The 24,040-nt window shown below is 38.8% G+C and overlaps 1 protein-coding gene across 1 annotated transcript in view; it reads right to left on the bottom strand.

The window, feature by feature from the left end:
- MIB1 (MIB E3 ubiquitin protein ligase 1) overlaps window positions 1-24,040 on the bottom strand; it is a gene marked incomplete at both ends in the record, with an annotated part of 99,075 nt that overhangs the window by 21,507 nt on the left and 53,528 nt on the right. The window contains 2 exons of the mRNA XM_080714308.1: window positions 15,810-15,961; window positions 19,810-20,007. Coding sequence (XP_080570434.1) covers window positions 15,810-15,961; window positions 19,810-20,007 — 350 coding nt within the window. The remainder of the gene's footprint in view (window positions 1-15,809; window positions 15,962-19,809; window positions 20,008-24,040) is intronic.

A 24,040-nucleotide genomic window follows, 5' to 3' on the forward strand; every position in this document is an offset into this window, starting at 1 on the left:
TACCACAATAAATAAATAAATAAATAAATAAATAAATAAATAAATAAATAAACAAACAAACAAACAAACGGGTCAGCTGTCAACTAGCTAAGTGTAGGTAGATTAATTTTTCTTGATCATTCATTCAAGAACTCATGCATACATTTTTGCAGTGCCAGGAACTGAACACAGGGCCTGGTCCATGCTAGGCAAGTGCTCTACCACTGGGCTACCTACATCCCCACTCCTACATGCACGTGTGCATGCATGTGTTTGTTAGTTAGTTGGGAGTAACCCAGAGACATTCTACCTTAAAGCTAATACCCACCAGCCCTATTTTCTTTCTTATTTGGAAACAGAGTCTCGCTAGGTTGATGAGAGTCTCACTATTTGCTGAGGCTGTCCTTGAAATCAGTGATCCTCCTGTCTCAGCCTTCCAAGTACAGGGATTACAGAGGTGCACCACCATGCCCAGCTCCCTCTATGCTTTTAAATAAACTTTTACTCCATAAAAATTTTAGATTTACAGAAGAGTCTTATTTAATGTTGTCTTGTTATAGAATACCACCTTATATTTTTAATGTCTTCTTAGGCTCCCCTTGGCTATGACAGTTTCTCATACCTTCCTTATTTTTGATGACTCTAAGAGGTTTTAAGAGTATTAACTGGACATTTTGTAGAATGTTCCTCAGCTGGAAATTGATGGGGTCCTGGGCTCTTGGGAAGAAGGGTATGTCATGTCAAGAATACATACTATCAACTGGACCCACTATTGATGCTGACCTCCATCACCGGGCTGAGGGAGTACATATCAAGTTTCTCCAAAATAAAGCTACTCTCTTCATCCCTATTCTAGGCTATGCTCTTCCACACAAAGTCACTTTGCCTGGCCCACACAGGAAGTTGGAAGCTCCACCTCCTTGAGAGTGAGTATCAACATCAATTATTTGAAAGTCTTCTACACTAGAGATATGGGGTAGAATAATTTCTGCCTCTGGTAAGAGAACCATAACCCCCGATCTTAATTAAAAATTATCAACTCCCTTAACACACACACACACACACACACACACACACACACACACGACCTCAAGAAAAGTGTTCATCTTTGGGTCTAGGCATCAAATTAAGCTAAAGGCAAGTGAAGCAAGATGATCTGGTCCCTAAACTCTCATGTAATGACAGCAGTTCAGAGCAGCCTGCTTCCTGGAGGAGGAGCAGGCAATCTTAGAACACGTTCCCTATAGCCCTTGAGGTTCTTTACTAAGACAGAATATAGCTACATGAGGTGTTGAATGCCTGAAATCCCAGGACTCTGTAAGCTGAGACAGGAGGATCACAGGGTCAAGACTACTCTCAGCAACTTAGCAAGACCCCATTTCAAAATAAAATAGGACTGGGGGTGTAGCTTGGAGGTAGAATGCCCTTGGTTCAATCCGCAGTATCACAAAATAAATAAATAAATAAATAAATAAAATAAATAGAACTAGGGTCTAGCTCAGATGCAGAATGTTCCTGGTTCAATCCCCAGTGCCAGAAGAAAGGAGGAAGGGAGGGAGAGAGGGAGAGAGACAGACAGACAGAATAGTTACGCTGCAAGTACTGAGGTTCATAAAATTACTGGTACAAAGATGTTACTAGCTCAATAAATCAATGACCTTACTAGTAAGCCACAGAATCTCACCTGTGGAGGAAACTGTATGAGATTTGGTAATATTTTCCTAATGTTCAAACCTCTTCTTTATTTCTCAACTGGCTGCTTTCCCAGAGGTTAAGGACATGGATGTTTTAAAGATAAGATCTTACTACCAGCTAAGCAGGCATTCGTGAACAGTGCCAAAGAAGCATTAAGTTCCGGAACAACTAATAACAGTGCCTGGCATAATCCCTGGCACATGGTAGTACGCAAGCGTTTGCTGAATGATGAACAAACGAGTTCTAAGAAGCAGAGGGACAAGCAGCTGCCTCCACTGGCATGGAGTCTCCAAAGGGCACCAGGTCCATTTTTAGGGCCTGCCATGCCGTCTCTTCTCAAGTGAGAAGAATCACAAAACAGACTTCATAGGGTTGTAATGAAACTTAAATAAGCAATTATTTTCTAATTTATAAAAAGGGCTTAGAAGGGTTTCTAATACAGTATATAAGTATCTGCTAAATAATTACTTTCACTGCTATAAAACAGCAAAGACAGGGTACTTTAGGTACCCAAAAATTGTCTTATTTTACACTCTTGAGGCACATTACCTGAAAATATGTGTAAAATTATTTCAGTATCTAGAAAATCTGGTTCTTTAAAACTGTCAAATATCTACAAAAATATTCCTTATGTCACTATTTAAAAATAGCCATTCAAAATAAGTAAACTGCTAGACTATTAAGTGTTAAAGACAAAAAAGAATGCCAAGGACAAACTTCCCCATAGGAGAATGAGTCTGAAAACTGACAGTGGTTTTTCCTAACTCCTAATTCAATCAAACACTATTGGAATGTATTTAATTACAATTAAGGAATGGGTGGCTTCTCTTGGGTATTTTTAGGTTTGTGAAATTTTAAAGTCTATCTCCACACGTTTTCTGGGTTTTGGTGATTCAATATTGTTTTAGATTAAAAAAAAATCTCTACATCAAGCTGGGCGTGGTGGTGCATGCTTGTAATAGCAGCATTCGGGAGGCTGAGACCACAGGATCGAAATTTGCAGATAGCCTCAGCTACTAAGTGAGGCCCTCTGTAACTTAGACCCTGTTTCAAAATAAAGAATAAAAAATAGGGCAGGGGGTGTAGCTCAGAGGTTGAATGCCCTGGTTTCCATCCCCAGACCAGGGGGAAAAAAATCTCTACATCAAAGTTTATTGTGATTATGCCATTAAAACCTAGAACATAAGCACTTTTAGAAACATATAACATGTAGTAAAGTTACAGACAGGCTAATGGCTATTTCAGTCTGTGGTAAAGTGTGCAATGATGATATCGAATTGCTATTTCAGAAATTAGAGAACCATGGTAATATACAAGGGAGGAAAAGTATAGTTCACATTTAGGCATAAAAAGAATTTAGTTCATAATAAAATTCATTTTAGCCCTCAACATGTATATTTATTTGCAATATAAAATCACAATTACTCAAAAGCATTCTGGAGCACTTATCTCTTAAGCACTACAAAAAATAACACTACATTTAAAGTTTTAAGTAGCAGCCGAGCGTGGTGGCGCACGCTTGAAATCCACGCATTCGGGAAGCTAAGACCGGAGGATCACAGTTCACGGACAGCCTCAGCTACTTAGTGAGACTCTCTGCAACTTAATGAGACACTGTTTCAAAATAAAGAATAAAAAGTAGGCAAGGGGCTGAGCGTGGTGGCGCACGCTTGTAATCCCCGCGCTTGGGAGGCAGAGACAGGAGGATCGTGCAGGTTCGAAGCCAGCCGCACTGGAGTAAGAGACCCTGTTTCAAAAATATAAAATAGGTCTGGGAGTGTAGCCCGGAGGTAGAAGGGCTTCCAGGAACCCCAGTACCACCAAAAAAAAAAAAAAAAAAAAAGTAGGCAGGGGGTGTACCTCAAAGGTCAAATGCCCCGGGGTTCCATCCCCAGACCCGTAAAAATAAATAAATAATGTTTGAAGTAGCATTTCCAAATTTTTACTTACATACTACTTTCTTTTTATTTAATGATCTCTCTTCACCATCAATATATGAGTTCTACTTAACCACTTCTACATATTTCCAATAAAATAGCATTCATTAAAATTTGAAAGCATGTACAACAATAACCAGCCCTATTAGGTTAGGTTTACCTATCCCTACTAAATCCTTTCAGGCCTTCAGCTAGATAACATGTCACCTCCACATTTTTTTTTTTTAAACCAACAAAAAGGTTATAAAATGTATCCTGGCATCCGAAGGATTGTCTGTCTGTCTAAAGATTGTCTTGCAACTAGCTGGGGCAGTTTTTTTCCTCTTCCCTTTTTTCTCTGCAGTGCTTCTAAGTATAGTGACAGCCGCAGGAGGCTTTCCTAGTCTCAGCGCAAGCTCAGTAAAAATCTGGGAAATGTAAGTGGAAACATGAGAGACCGCTTTATTTGGCAGTACTTTAAAAAAAAAAAAGACAAATGGCAAGCGGTGTTTGGACCACAGGATGCACAATCAATAGGCAGAGAGCGAGATAGAGGCTTCCTCAGCTTTTAGATCGACAATCGACAGCTGAGAGACTATTTTTTGCTATGGTTGACTAAATATGGTCAGGGAAGAGAGAGGCACAAGAGAGCCTGTTTGCCTGGGAGTGCATGTTTCAAATGCTTAGCTGCCTATAAAGCTGTAACAGTTTAGCCTGTGGTCACTGAGAGAAGAATATAAGTTAGCCTCTGTAGTGGCCATGTGGAAGTCCTGACCTCGCTTGCAGACTTGACCTCTGGATATGACAAGGTAGCTTCACTACAGATCTAGCATTTCATCCTGAAAATTTAAAAAAATAAAAAAATAAAAACCTCAAAGCAAGAAAGCTGCAGAATACTTCCTGAGGAGTCAGAAGAACCCAGTGTATTCTGGTGGGCAAAGAAAACCAGGGTGAATGTTTATAGTTACTTGGGGGAAGTGAGGTGTGCTTTGGTTTGGGGTTTTTTGTCTTTTTTAGGCTAAAATTATCTTCCTATGCAACTTCTTCCCTCTTTGGAGCATTTCATCTGACAAATAAGCTAGGTGCCTTTTCTTGAGGGTCACAGCAACCTTCTTTGGTCACTTAAGTCTCTCTACGTATCTCTACAATAACTAGTATATGCCATTCCAGATCCAGCTGCCAACACAGACTCAAATTTACTGTAGCTTTTTAAGGGGGGAGAAAATAGGTTAGTTGCTGTTTATTCATTTGTTTTTCAAATTTATCTTAAAAGGTGATGTTCTGTGTTCACTGATACACCCTCCCTTACTTCACCGGCTCATAGAAAGAAGTGCTGAATCAGCAAACAGCGTGAAGGAACAATCAGGACGAGATGGCTGCTGCTGCTGCTGCTGCGGCTGCTGCTGCGACCTAGGCCATCGCCTCTTCTGCCGCACATGCTGCGGGACACTGAGCTTGCAGGTAACAAACAGCACAAGGCCCGTACTTTTAAGGATGCGTAGGACTTTGTGCATGCTTATCTATTACTGCCTTGAGACAGTTTTACTGCTAAATTCTACCCGGCATGACTAATTTCACAGCTTAAGGAGTGTAAAAAGGAATACTGTTCAAGTATCATAGCAGATAACTGTTCATCTCAAAAAGTACAAAGCTATCACTGTCACTTATATTATTAAAGATTTAGCCTTTGTCTCAGATTAAATGATGGTTTTTAGTAAAATTAATCTGCATCCCTTGCTTTCAAAGCATGGTATATTTAAGAAACTATTTTAAGATTTAGTCAGCCAAGAAACTTGGCAGATTAAAAGTATTTTTTTAAATTCCTATTAATTGGCCACAAAAATCAATCACGAAGTGCACAGTGTAATCCCAACGCTGCACTGCTGACTGCTGTAGTCCTGGGCCGTCTACCAGCACGCTGTTTGTTCCTATGGACTGCACTAGCATTCTATCACAGGCTACAGAAATTCTATCACTCATCACCCTTCCTCTGCCAAATCTGAAATTTTCATGAGGGTTTCTTCTAAATAAGCTTTCAATGCCACAGTAATTAAAGGCTACTCAAGAACTACAATTTTTTTTCCTCACCTAACTGATCAAGCTAAAATCTATCAGCTCTTTTATGTGAGACACTGAAAAAAGTTGATTGTTTTGCTTTTTCCTTTATAGTAAAAAGGTTTTTACAATAAAAAAAAAACTAAACTCATCCAAAACAGATATTTACACATCTATTTGAATTTGTATGCCACCCAGACAAGCACCGCAGCACAAAATTCAGGTAAGGAACTAAGAAAGACTAAGGACGACAAAGAGCGTCCCAGTAACCCTTAGTTATTACCAGTGACCTTAGAGCAATAAAGGACACTTCACCACTTTTAAAGAGGTGTTAAATGGCTAATTAGTTAAGTTTTGAATAAGGTAGCTGGCTTGTAAAAAGAATTTGAACCAAATTAATTACTTTCTACTTGCAGGATCTAGAAGCAACCTGCAAAAATAAAAGAAGAAACTCTCTCAAGACTATGAAGAAAAAAATAGGCTGATCTTACCAATTTCTGAAATATACTATAAATATTAACCAATACCATTAATCTCTTGAGAAAAAAAAAAACCAGGACAAAGTTCAACGATTATCGGTCAAATGTTTATGTCCATCAAGAACAAGGAACCATAAGTGGCATAATCAGGTAAATTTGTTATTATAAAGTTTAATTTCTCGTTAATTAGTCTCTGCAAATGATCTACCACTGATGTACATCAAGAAGTCCAATATTTTACTACTAAACGGGAAAAGAAAATATTTCATGTGCTTACAACTAACAACTTAGTAACACCTACTCAGAGTACATACTTCTTTATGTACCCATATGAACATACGATGCTATGGAATGTAAAGAAGTATGTATTTTTGGTAGGTAGTAAGTCACCGAGAGGCAACTACATACATGAAAGCAGCTCTGGACTCTGTCTACATGAATGACTTTCATCTGGTAAATTAATCTGCTATCAGTATATAACCTTCAGAAATACTGATACCAACATATATCCACTTATAACAGTTGGAAACTAAATATCCCTACACTTTATACTTTGTAAAATATAAAATATAAAGCATACTTTATACTTTGTAAAGAAAAAGTAGAATTCAAATTATCATGAAATTCACTTAAAACATACTACAGTTAACATTTTTGAGTGTTCACATGATTAAAATGTGACTAAAACTAAAATAGAATTACTAGAACAACAGAATAACCTAACCTCCACTGTAAATGCTCTTAGTACTTAAAATTAATTTAAACATAAAAATAAAAAAGATAAAAAAGTTAGATGCCGGGCCAATAGCTATAAGTAAATTGATAACAGATGGCCAATTATTTAAAACACTGTGCTGTTTTTCAGTTTGCTTTCTCTATAGGGAGTATATAAACTGAACATACTATAGTTAAGACCCAATATATAAGCCAAGTATGGTGGCGTATGTTTGTAATCCCAGTAACTAGGGGGGCTGAGACAGGAGGATCACAGGTTCACGGCCAGTCTCAGCAACTTAGTGAGACCCTGTTTCAAAACAAAAAAATAAAATAGGTCTGGGGGTATAGCTCAGAGGCAGATGCCCCCGAGTCCCATTCCCAGTACCACACACACACACACACACACACACACACACACACACACACACCCCAATTTATCCAGAATGATGAACAATTATTTTCATTGGTATTATGCAATTATAATTAAAATTTTATAGGCCTGATAGATCCACCTTATACAGCGTGAGAGGTCAAAATACTTTTGTATTTATGCAAAGTCTATTTTGCATACTTATAAAAATTATAAATAATGAAGTTCTTAGAATGATACTGTACCTATTTAAAGCTACTAAATAACAAAATTAGAAAAATAATACTAGTAGTCATAATTCTCACCTCTTACTAAAAGTTATTTCAACTAGAATATTTATACATGTACAATATTTTAATTTTTGTGTGAGAAACTGAATACAAATGTCAAGTTATACTAATTTTGTTTAATAAGAGAATTAGTAGAAAGTAATTTTCATTTTATCTGATTATTAAGAATGAGAGAACACCACTTGTACAATTGCATATTAATTGGAAATTATAAACTTTGTGATTTTAAAATTCTACCTTTTCATTCAAAGAAATTGGTTCAACTGTTAATTCACTCAGGCGTACCCTGTGATCATCCAGGAAACACAGGCCAATGCATGTTCTACTGTCAGGTCCATCGGTACAGACCCCGAATCCCCAAGCTAAAGACATGGACCTCTCAAATTACTCAGAGGGCATTATTCTACCTGTGTTTTATAAAGAACAATTATATCTGTTACTCTATAAGTATAAAAGGTTTTAATAATTCTTTTCAAACATTCCAGCAACTAGGAAATTTCTTTGCTACAATATTAAGAGTATATAATCCCTAAAATATAAAAGATAGGCTATTCATTTATGAAGTAAAATTATAAACTGACTTTGGTGCTTACAAGTTTACCTTATCTCAGAGTATTTTCAATCACTCTAAAATGTCACATCCATCACTTAGATCAGCTGTTCATTTTTAACTGAGTACATTTTAAACTCTGGGCATCTGCTGACACTGGTGTAACTCAAACATTTCAACTGTCTCCCTGACAGGGATAACAGATGCTGACATTATCAAATGCTGTACTATTTTCCTCCCATGGCCTGTCCTTGCCCCGATATGGCCAGCAAATGAAACTGAACTGCCATCCAAAGCACACTTGAGCAACTGGATCTGCTACATGGCTCCCATATAACTAGTAAAAATAGAAGCCGTGTCGCTGCTGTCTTCAGCACTTAAGTTCAGGCAGTTTAACACCTGTTCTGCCTCTGTCAGAATAACTGACGGGAGAACTGGTGCTGCACCAGTTTCATCACCAGCACAATACTCAACAACCACCAAACGCAGGATGCAGGTACTCCGAGAACTGGATTAATGCTGACTTTCTCTCAGTTCAGTTCAAAACAGTAAATATACAGAATATTTTACTCTTTCTACTTGACTGATAATATTATTTTATAAACTGTAATTTATCAGAATTGTTTTTTATGCAAGTATTTCTAGAAGATAGTCTGCCTTCAATACTGAAATCAGCAGTAAAACCACATTTTAACACGAAGTATTGTTTTCAGTACTAGGAACTGAACCCAGGGGCATTCCACCCTTGAGTTTCACCCCCAATCCTAGTTTTTATTCTTTATTTTGAAACAGGGTTACACTAAATTGTAGAGGACACCTCACTAAATAGCTGAGGCTGGCCATGAACCTGCAAAGTACTGAAATTATAAGCACGTGCCAACACGCCAGGCTGAAGTACTGATTTTTAATGTGTTACATGGTAGATTTTATTATTAATAATTCATGTCAGTAGCTAACTACAAGTCCATGTATTATTAAATTCATAAGAAGTAACTAGGCAATTTGTACTCAAAATGGAAGAGAATTTGGTCAGAAAATAGACTTTGAAAGGGTTAAATTACTGACCCACGATTAGTAACTCTACTAAACAAAAATAAAGAAAAATAAGCTCGCATCCATGGTAGTTCCTCTCAGCACAAGTCCAAGCAATACACTGACTACAAGTGCAATCTATTTATAAGTCAAAGGGCAAAGGTATTTTCTTAAGGCCACTCGTATTCCTTCGTCCTGTCAGCAACTTGCTACTAGTCCTCGGCTCTCATACTAAAAAAAGCAGCAGCACTAGAGATGTGTGACTAACACTGCTCTTCCCCAACCATCAGCTTACTTAAGGAACCTGGTTTACTGCCTAGAGGTTAAGAAACCATTACTGTGAAATAGATCAAGGCCTATTTTTCTTTTAAATGTTTTTGGTTTTGAAGCAGGTTATTGTTTACATTTAAGAATTAAGAAAAGATGTCGAGAACAATGATGTATACACCGACAATTCCTTAATGCATTACCAATATGTTTTAAAAAAGACTTCTGAACTTTGAGAGCAGGAAAGAGGAGGAAAAGTGCCTTCACAAAGTAAATTTTACATTTTGTGACTGAAGCACAGACATGAGAATCCTTAACACTTGCAGCCAGTCCACAATCATATTTTTATAAATGAAAATAACATCACTGTTTTGAATCCCAAACTAACAGCACTACAATGCTTTGCTAAAGCTGGTAAAATGGAACCAAATCGCCTCTTTAATGGATTTGGTCCCCTTCAACCAGCTGTAGCTATGCATTGATTACTACAGGAGAGCCGACGCCGCCACTTCCGGACCCCAACCGCAGGTCAACTGATGTCAACTTTTTTAAGTTACTGTGGACTGTGGATAGAATCAAGTAACTTGCTACTCTTAATTCTACTTGAAAAAACTATAGTGGTTTAAAATGTTTATAAGAAGCTTTATAAAAATGTGTGGATGACTTAGATTTTTGAATAAAATATTTTTACTTATTTATGGTCTCTTGGTATTAAATGTCTTAGTCTTCAGAAAAATAATTATTAAATTTATTGTGCTTTGTAATAAAATCACACTTCCTCTAAAGGAAGGAAATGCCTGAGGAATTCACCTCAGACCTACCTGAAAGCACGGGAGCTGCCACCATGCAGTTCATATGACCATGGGCTTGTTTTAAACTAGATACACTCCAATCCCACGCAAGGAACACTCTAAGCCATGGGCTCACTACCTCCCACGGCACCGGCCTTTACTTCTACCGCCATCCACCTGCACGTGAGCAGGAAGGGACGGGCGACAACACTGAAGAGCATCTTGGGGGACACTTAAGTATCTAGTTCCCTCCCCCGAACCAAAGGCTTTGGTAATCAAAAAAGAAAACGCACAGTAAGTGCATGAAGAGACTCCAATTCTCCATACTTCTTTTCTTAATTGTGAAATGAAGATTTCTACCAATAAAACATTGTATTAGTCTCCTGTCATTTTTTTTTCCTTTACAAAAAAGAGACACTCTCCCTCAGTGGAGAGAAACTGAAGGAAGAAGAAACTGACAAGTGACCCAACATCTGTCTAATTTGTTTAATAAGTACAATAAAATTACAGATAAGTTAATGTTCTTTTAAAAAGAGAGACAAACTTTTCAAAAAGTAATGAAGATTACTGAAGGGAAGCAGTAGTTAGAAAGTACAGATGTTCACAAACTCTCAACTCCGGATCCCTCCTCTACTTCCCAAGTGAAAACTGGTCCCTAAAAGAAAGTGGGTAAAGGGAGATGCGTAAAGAAATACCATCACTGCACTCATGCTAACCGGCCTTTGTGCTTGTATAACTAAAATGAAACACTGAACGCATGTCAGCACTACAGGGTACATGATGTTTCATAGCAGACACGAGTACAAGTAGAGAAAACAGATATACTACAGGTACACTATTATTTGATAGACTATCCACTATCTTCTGTACAGCCTATTCAGAAAGTGTGTGTGTGTGTGTGTGTGTGTGTGTGTGTGTGTGTGTGTGTGTGTGTGTGTGTGAATTCCTAGGGATTGAACCCAGAAGCATTGTACCTCCAAGTTACACCCCAGGTCCTATTTTTTTATTTTTATTTTTGAAATAGAGTCTCACGAGACTGATGAGAGTCTCACTACTTGCTGAGACTGTCCTCAAACCTGTGATCCTCCTGTCTCAGGCTCCTAAGTACTGGGATTACATTATGTGCACCACCTACCCAGCTTCATGTTCAGAATTTTAAGGAAAAGAAAAACATTGGACACCAAGACAGATTATCAAATCTTTCTATATTCAACAGTCTCACTTATCAGATCATATTTTAGAACTGAAAACTCAAGGTATCATAATGTTCTAGAGGGGAAACTGGGTAACATGACTCAACTAAGGTATAGCATGCATCTTTGTGAGTGTAAGTAGTGGTAAATAAGAAATGTCTATAAAGTTTTATCTTAGTATCAATCTGAAAATATACTGCATAGCTCATTACATTTTGTTAAAAATTTAACATTCAATTTATATTAAAGAAAAATTGTAGATAACAATATTATAAAGTTATTTTATATATCATTATCAGTACACTCAAAGTACGTATCAATTGCGTTGTCAGCTCAAGTCCTACTGAGTGGCTTCTTTTCGTGCCTGTGAGGAGCTCTACACACTTAGCAGCAGCTCACACGCAGCACCCAGAGAGCACCTAAGTAACGTGCTGACCATGCCAGCCCACAGAAACTTAGTTTTCATCTTTATCAGCAAAAAAATGTCTAGTCTTGATTAAATAGGAACTTTTACCTATATAGAGAAAGACAAGATAATAAAGAGATATAAATATTCCTTTATTATAAATATCAAGTGTCAGGGTGGGGCTACTGCCCAGCAGTAAAACACCTGCTTAGTATATATAAGGCCCTGGGTTCAATCCCCAGCACCCACCACTGAAGAAAACGTTTTAAGTAAATATCAAATATGAGAATATAAAAACATTACTGTTCTTAGTTTAAATGTCTCAGTGTAAATGTCTTAAAAAAACAACGATATTAAGCTGGGTGTGGTGGTTTCAAGCTCCCAGTACTTGGGAGGCTGAGACAGGAGGATCACAGGTTTACAAGCAGTTTCAGCTACTTAGGGAGGCCCTGTTTCAAAATAAAGAATAATAATTAAAAATTAAAAAAAAAAAAAAACGGTTAGGGTGTAGCTCAAAGGTAGGATGCCCCTGGGTTCAATCCTTAGTACTGAAAAGAAAAAGAAAAAAAAAGGTACAGGAATAACTGGACTTCTACAAGCAAGAAAATGAACTCTGAACCCTATGTCACAATACACACATAAAAATTCACTCTAAATGAACCACAGACCTAAATACAACAATTAAATCTTTATCAACTTCTAGTACAAATAAAAAAATTGCACCTGTGGCTTACCTATACTCTTTACAACTGTGCTTGGAGGATCAGTCATCTGCCTGACAATTCCAGAACATCTAGTGACATACATCATTCTTAAAAAGTGTTTCTGAATATTCTTGATTAAGCAGCTGTCATTTCCATACCAAAAATCACATAGTGTTTCATCAATCATTATGACAAAAAAAGAAAAAATCTATATTAAAACATAATTGCTAGCAGGGTGGGTGGCACACACTTGTAATCCCAGTACTCGGGAGGCTGAGACAGGAGGATCACAAGTTCGGGGCTAGCCTCAGTTAGTGAGGCCCTCTGCAACTTAGTGAGACCCTGCTTAAAAAACAAATAGGACTAGGGGTATAGCTTAGAGGCAAAATGGCCCTGGTTTTAATCCCCAGTACCACAAAAATAAATATAACATAACTGCTATTCTAAAATGCTGCAAACTTTATAAACAATGATCAAAGTACAGCACTTAATGGCAAGACAGTCTAAAACACATAGTTCTACTATAATACATAGCTTTTTACATTTTGTGGTATTAAGCACTGAATCCAGAGGCACTCTAACACTGAACTGCACCCCCATACTCCGCTGCCCCTCCCCTTTTTTTGGTACCGAGGATTGAACACAGTAGCAGACAGCATAACGCAGACTATAAAATATGCAATAAAATAAAAACACAGAACAAGGAAAGACAGAGGAAAAAGAAAGTAACTCCAATGATGACACAGAGGAGGCGCTGATGATGGCTAAGATAAAGCAGGAGGACAAGGCATCCCAACGAAAGACAACGTTCAAGAAAACGGAGAAGAAAAGCAGACAGCCTATCTTGGGAGAGAAGAAAGGCACCGTCATACTGCAGCTGAAGGGCGAGGCCAGCAGACGGAGTGTAATGAGTAGGAAACAAAGTGAGGATTCTAGAAAGGCTCAGGACACAAAAAAGGTCCAAATACCAAGTCAAATGCAGACTTGACTATGCATAATAGAAAACTGAAGGTTTGGGACAAGAGGGACAGCATGTGATCTATGCTCTTAAAATGATTACTACAGCCGGGCGTGGTGGCGCACGCTTGAAATCCCCGTGCTTGGGAGGTGGAGACAGGAGGATCGCGCAGGTTCGAAGCCAGCCTCATTGGCTTAAGAGACCCTGTTTCCAAGTAAAATATAAAATAGGTCTGGGAGTGTAGCCTGGGGGTTCTATCCCCAGTACCACCAAAAAAAAAAAAAAAAAAAAAAAGATTACTACATATAATTTAAATCCAGGAGAATAATCAGAAAGCTACTGTAATAGTCTAGGTAAAAATCCTGTGGTGCTCAATTAGGTCGATAACAATGGAAATAGAAAGAATGAATGGCCTGAAAAGAACCATAGAATACACAGAATTTTAGAACAAATTGGATATTGAAGCGAGAGATGACCACCAAAGAGGCAGCAAGAGGAAGGGCGCAAGGCCACATCATCCTCCCGGATAAATCATGCACTGCCCCGGCTCACACACAGACCATAAACGACAAACCCTAACAAAGAGTGGTTTAAGAGCTTTGATTCTAAAGCACAGAGACCTTGCCCAGGCTGGAGCTGTTCCTCCAATCAGCTACCTAACCTTGGCTAAGTAAATTCAGCTACGCCCCTTCACATCTTCATCTATACAATGAGGGGTTGAAGAGCTGCCTAAAATGCTGCTGAAAGACTGAGATGTAACTCAGTAGAAGAGCACGTGCCCAGCATGCACAAGGCCGAGTATGATCCCCAGCAACACACACGCGCGTGTGCGCGCACATACAAGACTGAAGACTGAGACAATGCATACTTGGCGCGGCACAAGGCAAGTGCTACACATTCTTCTAAGGGGCACAGGATACAGCCTATTCTGTCGTCTTCACAATGCAAAGTATAAAACAGTCCAATCTCTGTAATGTGACAAATACTTAACATGATCTAAAATAATGGCTATTAATTTCATCCTATATAGTAAACCCACTGTTTCAAGTACCAAGATCCTTTTGTTTCCTGTGATCACCCTCTAGTGGCAATCCTAAGAAGCTAAAAAAAAAAAACAGGCAAAAAATGTGAAGAAAACATAAACACACTATAAGGAACCAAAAATAAGAACTCAGTGAAGAGATACAGGCTTGATTCATATATAAAGACTAACAAAGAACTTCCTACAATGTATCTTAAGGTACAAGCTGGACCTGGTGGCACATGCTTGTAATTCCAGCATTTGGGAGGCTGAGACAGGAGGATCGTGGTCCATGGACAGCCTCAGCTACTGAGACCCTATTTCAAAATAAAGAATAAAAATAAGACTGTGGGTGCAGCTTGGAGGTAGAATGCCTCTGGGTTCCGTCCCCAGTACCAAAAATTAATTAATTAATTAATTAATTAAGGTACAGTTATTCTGTAAGAAAGAGGTCATGAAAATCGCAAAGTTAAGTAAAGCTCATCTGATTGTTTCTTTTCTGGAGACGTCACAGATCCTTTAGGAACACTGCGACTCCCCCAAATCAGTCAATCTTCAACTTTAAACAGCAAACCCCTTTTTCAGTACAACAGCTTTTATTGTAACTATGAACAGGGTTCACCTTTACTAGCTTATATAATTAATTATATTATTAATAAGGAATTAGATAACCTTATATTCATTTAGCAACAAATTTTAAAAAACTAATTACCATGCAAATAGATAACATGGGAGTAAACACGCTGAGAATGATGTTTTTGTTTTGTTTTGTTTTCTCAGTAGTGAAGATGGAACCCAGGGGCATTCTACCTCTAGTCTCTGCCTCCCGAATGCTGGGATTACAAGCGTACGCCACCATGCCTGGCTTGAGAATGACCTTAAGGAAGAAAAATCACCGTGCGTGGTGGCACACGCTTGTAATTCCACATTCGGGAGGCTGAGACAGGAGGATCGCGGTTTGCAGACAGCCTCAGCTACTGAGCGAGGTTCTTTGCAACTCAGTGAAACTCTGTTTCAAAATAAAGAATAAAAAATAGGGCTGGGAGTGCAGCTTGGAGGTAGAATGTCCTTGAATTCCACCCCTAGTACCAAAAAAGAAAGAAAGAAAGATCTCAAAGTGAAATGCAACTTAAATCTATAGATATAAGCCAGCTTTTCTGATATTTTATATCTACATTTAATATATACTTCAATAATCATTTTGTAGTACTTGTATTAGTTTAACAACAAATAAATCATATGATGGTGTCATCTTTACAAACCTTTAAAATGACTTCAGATACTAAAATGAGCCAGAGTTACTTCTGTATCAGTATCAGAAAAAGACAACCAGCAATAGGAAGAGACCCTTAGTAGCACCTAAACAGTGAAAGGTGCTCTTCGTACCTGGGATTCCCTCTGAGCGCAGCATGATGTAGGGCATTAAATCCATTATTGTTCGTGATAGTGACATCTGCTCCAGCTTCCAAAAGAACTGCCAGGATATCATCGCGTTTCTTACTTATCGCATCGTGAAGAGGGGTGTCACCTTCAGAATCCTTTTTTTTTTTTTTTGTAATTTAAAGAGATTTCATTAGTCCTTCAATTAGTCATCATATCTAATAGTAATAGAACTACTAAAAACAGAAACAGATGCCATATCCAAACAATATTAATAAGGTATCATCCTCTATATAAAATGCAGGTAAGATGCCGGGCGTGGTGGCACGCTTGTAATCCCAGCGCTTGGGAGGCTGAGACAGGAGGATCACGGTTTGTGGCCAGTCTCAGCTACTTAGTGAGGCCCTTTGCAACCCAGTGAGACCCTGTTTCAAAATAAAGAATAAAAAATAGGGTTGGAGGTGTAGCTCGGAGGTAGAATACCCCAGGGTTCTATCCCCAGTACCGAAAAAATAAAATAAAATGCAGGCAAGAAATATCAGATATTAAATGAAGTCACACCATTAATTGTTGTACCCTCAAATTCTGTACCAACCTCACATCAGGCCCCTGTTGGCTGCTCATTAGAATCTTCTGGGCAGCTCTTAAAATTTCTGACCTTGGTGGTGCACGCCTGTAATCCCAGTATTTGGGAAGCTGACAGAGGAGGGTCACATCGTCAAGGCCAGCCTCAGCAACTTAGCAAGACCCTGTTTCAAACTAAAAAATAAAAATGACTGGAGGTGTATCTCAGAGGTAGAATTCGCCAGGTTCAATCCCTAGCACCGAAACAAACAACAAACTCCTTGCTACCCAGGCTATTCTCCAGACCAACTAAATTTCTGGGATGAAAGCCAATCATCAGTAGTTTTTCAGAGCTCCACAGATTAATATATTATGCAATCACAAGTGAGAATCATTAACGTAAGTGTTTTCAAAGGGTAGAAAAGTGACCACTGAGATAGAGACAAATATACCCTGAAATTGAATACTTTCAATCTATCTTTTTCTCAAACTCTATTTCTTTTGGCAGTACTGAGGATTGAACCTCCGAGCTACACCTCCAGTCTTATTTTTTATTCTTTATTTTGAAACAGGGCTTCACTAAGTTGTGGAGTGCCTCACTAAGTAGCTGAGGCTGTCCTTGAACCTGCGATCCTCCTGTCTCAGCCTCCCAACTACTGAGATTACAAGCGTGTGCCACCATGCCTGTCTCAAACTGACTACTCTTTATATTAACTGATTTAGCAATAATCAGTTCTTATTCATTATCTACTGCATAAATGAGTGATTTAGAGCTCATTCCATTCACAGGTTCACACATTCTCAGTGAAGTCAGCCTATCCAATGGCATATACCATGGCTGCCAAATCCAGCTCGCCTGTTTTCATTCCCTCACATGTCATTTATGGTTGCTTCATTCTACAATGACAGCCCGGACAGTAGTGATGGAAAAGAAGAAACCTACAATATTCCCTGATCCTTTCTTTATAGAAACACTTCACTAGTCACAGACATATATATTCCTCAACCCACATAAGTAATTTCTACCTCGAGTACAACCCTACCTTGACCTTCTATCCTCCTGTATCTAAGGCACTAAAACTCTGTAGTCTTCAACTTAAGATGAGCTCTTTACATGACTGAAATACCTTCCTACAGATCCCTGGTCTGTTTCGCCTCTGGTCCCCACAACAGCTGTTCCAAACCTTTAGCACTATTCTCAATTACTCTTGCTCTACCCCAACCTTAACTCACATTTACAACATACAACCTGCCTCCCTTTTCAGACAAAAAGGCCAATAGATGGAAATACCTCTTCTTTAACAGATTAACACCTTTGATCCCTCTTACATCCCCCATCCTGCATCCTGTATCTAAGGCCACGCTCTGGAACCTGTCAGTTCCAAAATGAATACACTTCAGAAACTTTATTTAGGGGGGCGTGGTTCTGGTTCTGGGGATTGAACCCAGAGGCATTCTACCTCCAGGCTACACCCCCAGCCCTTTTTTAGTCTTTATTTTGAAACAGGGTCTCACTGAGCTGCAAAGGGCCTCACTAAGTAGTAGCTGAGGCTGTCCACGAACCGCGATCCTCCATTCTCAATCTCCCAAATACTGGGATTATAAGCATGTGCCACCATGCCCAGCTTCCTAGCCTTATTTTTTATTCTTTATTTTAAAACAGGGTCTCATTCAGTTGTAGAGGATCTCACTAAGAAGCCAAGGCTGGCTGCAAACCCTCAGCTTCTCAAGTACTGAAAGGATGTGCCACCATACCAAGCCAGAAACATTTTCCTATAACCATCTAATTTTTTCTCTTCTTTTTTTTTTGGGTTGTCTGGGATGAAAACCAGGGGCTTTTATCTCCTAGCTATTTGTTTAAACAGGGCCTCACTAAGTTGCTGAGGCTGGCTACAAACATGTGATCCTTCTGTCTCAACCTCCATGTACTAGGAGGGAGAGAAAGAGAAGAGAAAAGGGAGAGGAGGGAAGAGAGAGAAAGGAATTTGAAATGTTATTTCAAGCCTATGCTGTTAAAGATGATATGCTAGAAACAGCCTAAAGAAGAACCTAAAAGCTGTCAAATTATAATCATGTGCTATTTCATTTTGCTATGAAATTATTAAGTATTCAGGCCAAATTTTGACCTGACAGGTATGAAAAAGGTAGGTTGTTATAATAACTAAGTAGGCCACAGATATAGACTACATTTCCTTAACAAAACGTAATTTAATTCATCTAGATGCTAAACTATTGCTGGGAAGAATAATCTCTTAGGTGACTTTTGCCTCAAAAAGTAGGTTAATACCCCTCCAAAATCAAGTCTTACTGTCATTTAACCCTAAAGCCCTATACATTTAGCGTATCAGAAAATCTCCCAAAAGTAGACTAATACCTAGACTAAGCCCCAAGATAAATTAAGCTACAATAAAAGTAATGTAGATAGTTATGGAGTAACTCTTATGAAATTGGCCTATTCATTAAGCTGCTAAAATTCACTTTCATGATCAATAAAGCTAATCAATTTATAACTTCACAAATAGGTGCCAATTTTGTTACATCTTGTAGCTATGACATACTTTACTATGAAAAATAAAAACAAAAAATGGCTTATCATAAAACTCAGAGTTGCCCTTTTTCTTTCCTTCTCTCTCTCTCTCTCTCTCTTTTTTTTTTTTTTTTTTTTTGTGTGTGTGTGTGTAATTAGAGATTGAACCCAGTAGCATTCTACTTCTAAGCTAGGCACCCAGCCCTATTTTTTTATTTTTTATTTTAAAACAGGGTCTCAGCAAGTTGTAGAGGGCCTCCCTAAGTAGCTGAGGCTGGCTATGAACCTGCGATCCTCCTGTCTCAGCCTCCCAAGAACTGGGATTACAAGCATGCGCCACCATGCCTGGCTAGAGCTTCCCTCTAATAGGATCCTAGTTAACCGGGTGTGGTTGTGCATGCTTATAATCCCAGCATTTGGGAGGTGGAGACCGGAGGATCGCGGTTTGCAGACAGCCTTAGCTACTTAATAAGGCCCTTCACAACTCAGTGAGAAGACCTCTTTAGCCAGGCTTGGTGGCTCATACTTGTAATCCCAGTACTTGGGAGGCTGAGACAGGAGGACCGTGCAGTTTTGAAGCCAGCCTCAGCTACTCGGTGAGGCTTTAAGCAACTTAGTGAGACCCTGTTTCCAAATAAAATATAAAATAGAGCCAGGCATGGTGGTGCACAATTTAAACCCCAGCATTCGGGAGGCTGATCGTGGTTTGTGGACAGACTCAGACTCAGCTACTTAATGTGGCCCTCTGCAACTCAGTGAGACCTGGTTTCAAAATAAAGAATAAAAAACAGGGCAAGGGGTATAGCTCAGAGGTCAAATGCCTCTGGGTTCCATCCCCAGTACTGCAAAAAATAAATAACAAATAAAAAGTAGAATCCTAGCAACACCTGTATAATATTTCTTTTCAAGTCTTACCTGGAGACTGGGATGACAACCAAAATCCAACAGAGTCTTCACAACCTGAAGATGACCTTTATTGACAGCAATGTGAAGCGGCGTCTGCCGGCGCTTGTTGCGAGCGTTCAGGTCAGCGCTGCCTCGGTGCAGCACTTCTATAACAGCACCTTCGTCTCCAAAAGCAGCGTGATGAACCGCTCTGTCTCCATCTTTATCCTGAACATGAGCATGGAAATCTGAGTTAGTGGATTCAATAAAGTTAATCAATTTATAAGCCCACACATAGATGCCAATTTTGTTACATCTTGTAGCCACGACATACTTTACCATGAAAAATAATAACAAAAAATGGCTTATCATAGAACTCAGAGTTCCCCTTTTTCTTTCTTTCTTTCTCTCTCTTTTTTTCTTTTTGTGGAATTAGAGATTGAACCCAGGAGCATTCTACTTCTGAGCTATACACCCAGTCCTATTTTTTTATTTTAAAACAGGGTCTCAGCAAGTTGTAGAGGGCCTCCCTAAGTAGCTGAGGCTGGCTATGAACCTGCGATCCTCCTGTCTATCCTGAAACAGACTTTGAAGCTCTAATATACCAGAACCAGACCAAGAAAAGGACAGAGGGGGTCCAATAAAATGCTGAAAAACTTAAACAGTGATTACATCCAAAGATAAATGACAAGCAGAGATCACTAGATTATATCATACACAATACTGGACTAGTAGTTACATCACTAATCCTTCATTACTCCTAATTTAGTAGCCATAATACTAAGTCAAATATTAAGAAACCGTTAAACAACTACATAATTTTTTTGCCATTTAAAAAATCCTATAAAGCCGGTGTTGTGACACATGCTTGTAATCCCAGTAATTGGGGGGTGGATACTGGGGGATTGCAGGTTCAAGATCAGCCTCAGCAATCTAATGAGGCTTCCAAGCAACCTAGTGAGACCCTGTTTCCAAATAAGAAATAAAACTGGTCTGGGGGTATGGCTCAGAGGTAGAATGCCTCTGGGTTCAATTTCCAGTGCCACACACATGAAAATTTTACTTTTTTTTTAATTTTTTTTTTTTTTTTTGTGTGTGTGTGGTACTAGGGGATGGGTTCTAACTCTGAGCTACACCCCCAGCCCTATTTTTTATTCTTTATTTTGAAACAGGGTCTCACTGAGTTGCAAAGGGCCTCACTAAGTAGCTGAGGCTGTCTGTGAACCACGATCCTCCCGTCTCAGCCTCCCAAGTGCTGGGATTACAAGTGTGCGCCACCACGCATGGCTTACAGACTTTTTAATAACAAAAAAATACATTAACACTAGCTGAATGATTTAAAAACAAGATGACAAACAATGCAATTTTAATTAGCTTTAAGGGGGAAAATATATCAACATGTTAACACTGGTTATCCCAGAATGAAAAACAGACTTTTCTGGGTATTTGAGAACAGATAAAAGGATCAAATAACACCTTTGAAAGAAAAAAACAGTACAAACTAACTCTATACATCCAAAATCCCCAAACTCAAGAGTATAGGCATGTTTCTGCAGAGATGACAGGGCAAGAAATATCTGAACACTTAAATGTTGTTTTTAAATGTGAGAAACTAGCCGGGCGTATTGGTGCACACTTGTAATCCTCGCGCTTAGGAGGCTGAGACAGGAGGATGGCACAGGTTTGAAGCCAGCCTCAGCAACTTAGTGAGGCTCTCAGCAACTTAATGAGACCCTGTTTCCAAATAAGTATAAAAGAGGTCTGGAAGTGTAGCCTGGAGATAGAAAAGCCCCTGGGTTGCACACTCAGTACCACAAAAAGTAAATAAATAAAATATAAGAAACTACTTTTCAAAGGTTAACAATGCTTACTATACCATGAAAGTAATATATGTAATCCAAAAAGAATTCTCATTACATTCCCAGAGTTACTGCAGACAATTAAGAGTAGTTAAAGGGTACACCATCCCAAATTTTGACACATGTAAGTATCAAACTGTAATTCTCAACTCATGGTGCAAGCCCCCTGAGGGATTCCCTAGTTTTTCCAAAGAGTTTGAAAACCCAGGAACATTTGGACTACTTTTCAAAGAAAACAGATTAAATGCTATTGTGGTTTGATTTACTTAAAACAAATAGATCATTTAAAATAGTTAACTGAAGCCAGGCTTGGTGGTGCATACCTGTAATCCCAGTACTTGGGAAGCTGAGACAGGAGGATCACAGGTTCAAGGACAGCCTCTGCAAGTAGTGAGACTCATCAATCTAGCAAGACCCTGTTTCAAATAAAAAATATAAAATAGGGCTATAGCCGGGCATGGTGGCACACGCTTGTAATCCTCGTGCTTAGGAGGCTGAGACAGGATGATCACATAGGTTAGAAGCCAGCCTCAGCTACTTAGTGAGGCTCTCAGCAACTTAGTGAGACCCTGTTTCCAAATAAAATATAAAATAGGTCTGGGAGTATAGCCTGGAGGTAGAAATCCTCTGGATTCCACCCCCAATACCACACACACACACACACACACACACACACACACACACACACACAAAGGGCTGGTAGAATGCCCCTGGGTTTTGTCCCCAGGACTCCCCCAAAGAAATCATTATCGAATTCAAAATTTTTGTCTATTTTCTCAAACATAATGGTAAAATCATTTATGAAGGACTTCGCAACAGTTGGACAACCATTCTTAAAAAAGTAGGAAACCATAACTCAAGGATATTTCTACCTTACTATTATTTTCAATTGAATCTGGTTAGGAGTTTCTATTACTTATCTACCTTTCAAATGAAGGAACCGGCAAGGCATCACATGAAAGACTTAAGATTCAACTCTCATGCTTTTAAGCAGCAATATATTTAAACATACCAGAAAAAGCAAGCGTATACACACACACACACACACACACACACACACACACACACACACCCCAGAAAAAACAAGTGCGTATGTGTGTGTGTGTGTGTGTGTGTGTGTGTCTATGCCTCTCCAGGTACCCATTTCAACATCTCAGAATCTTAGACTTACAAAGATTTTCCTAACTTCCAAACTATTTTTTTTTTCCTCCTGTTAAAATTTTTAAGCCTATCATCTGGTTACCTTTTCACTAAAATCAAGAATATCACAGCTGGGTATGGTGACACACATCCCAGCTATTGAGGAGGCTAAGGCAGGAGGATCACAAATTCAAGGCAACTTAAATCAGATCCTGTCTCAAAATAACAAATAAGGAGTGTGAATGTAGGTCGGTAGTAGGGCCCTTGCCTAGCACTTGGGAGGACCTGAGGGTAACCCCTCGCACTAAAGAACCAGAAAGACTGGCCCACTAACACTGAGAAAAGGCGGGAATTATTTTATGAAACTATCTATTCATGGTTATTAGGAAAGTACTACTATATAACCACCTGTTATGCAGGTCTCATCAACAGTTTATTCATATAAAAACAAACTCTAAAAATTATAAGCCCTGATATATCTATGTGTTCCAAAGAAACACATTAAAAAGTTTAAAGATTATGTAATATTCATACTTAACAAGGATACACAATTTTTCCATGTTTTCCTTATAAATTAGAAAAAACATAGCTGGCCGGGCGTGGTGGCGCACGCTTGTAATCCCCGCGCTTGGGAGGCAGAGACAGGAGGATCGCGCAGGTTTGAAGCCAGCCGCGCGCGCGCTGGCTTAGGAGACCCTGTTTCCAAATAAAAATGTAAAAATAGGTCTGGGAGTGTAGTCCGGAGATAGAAGGGCTTCCAGGAACCCCAGTACCACCAAAAAACAAACAAACAAAAAAAAAAAAAACCAAAAAAAAAAAAAACATAGCTGCATCAAAATCTTAACTTTTAATTTTTGTTTTCTTCAGAATCCATCTTAAATAATCCAAATAAGTTTACAACACAGCCTGTCTGTTAATTGACACCAAATAAGAATTGCAAGGGACAAGATTCTAACTGATCTCTATAAGGTTAAACTAAAGAATGGGTAAAGGGTCATCCAATTAAATCTAAAACTGATTTATATTCCCCTGTCCCCTCCTCTCTCCTTTCAGAGACTTAGCAAGACCTTGTTTCAAAAACAAACAAACAAATAAATAAATAAAACAAAACACAGTAGGGCTGGGGGTGTAGTTTTGAGGTAGAATGCCTCCTGTGTTCAATCGCCAGTATCACTAACAACAACAATTTTTAGCAGAATACCCTTAAGACTTGGGTATATGATAAATTCTATGGTTATCCCTCTATTAATCCTGTCCATCCA

Source organism: Muscardinus avellanarius, assembly GCF_963383645.1.
Source record: "Muscardinus avellanarius genome assembly, chromosome: 17".
Classification (NCBI taxonomy): domain Eukaryota; kingdom Metazoa; phylum Chordata; class Mammalia; order Rodentia; family Gliridae; genus Muscardinus; species Muscardinus avellanarius.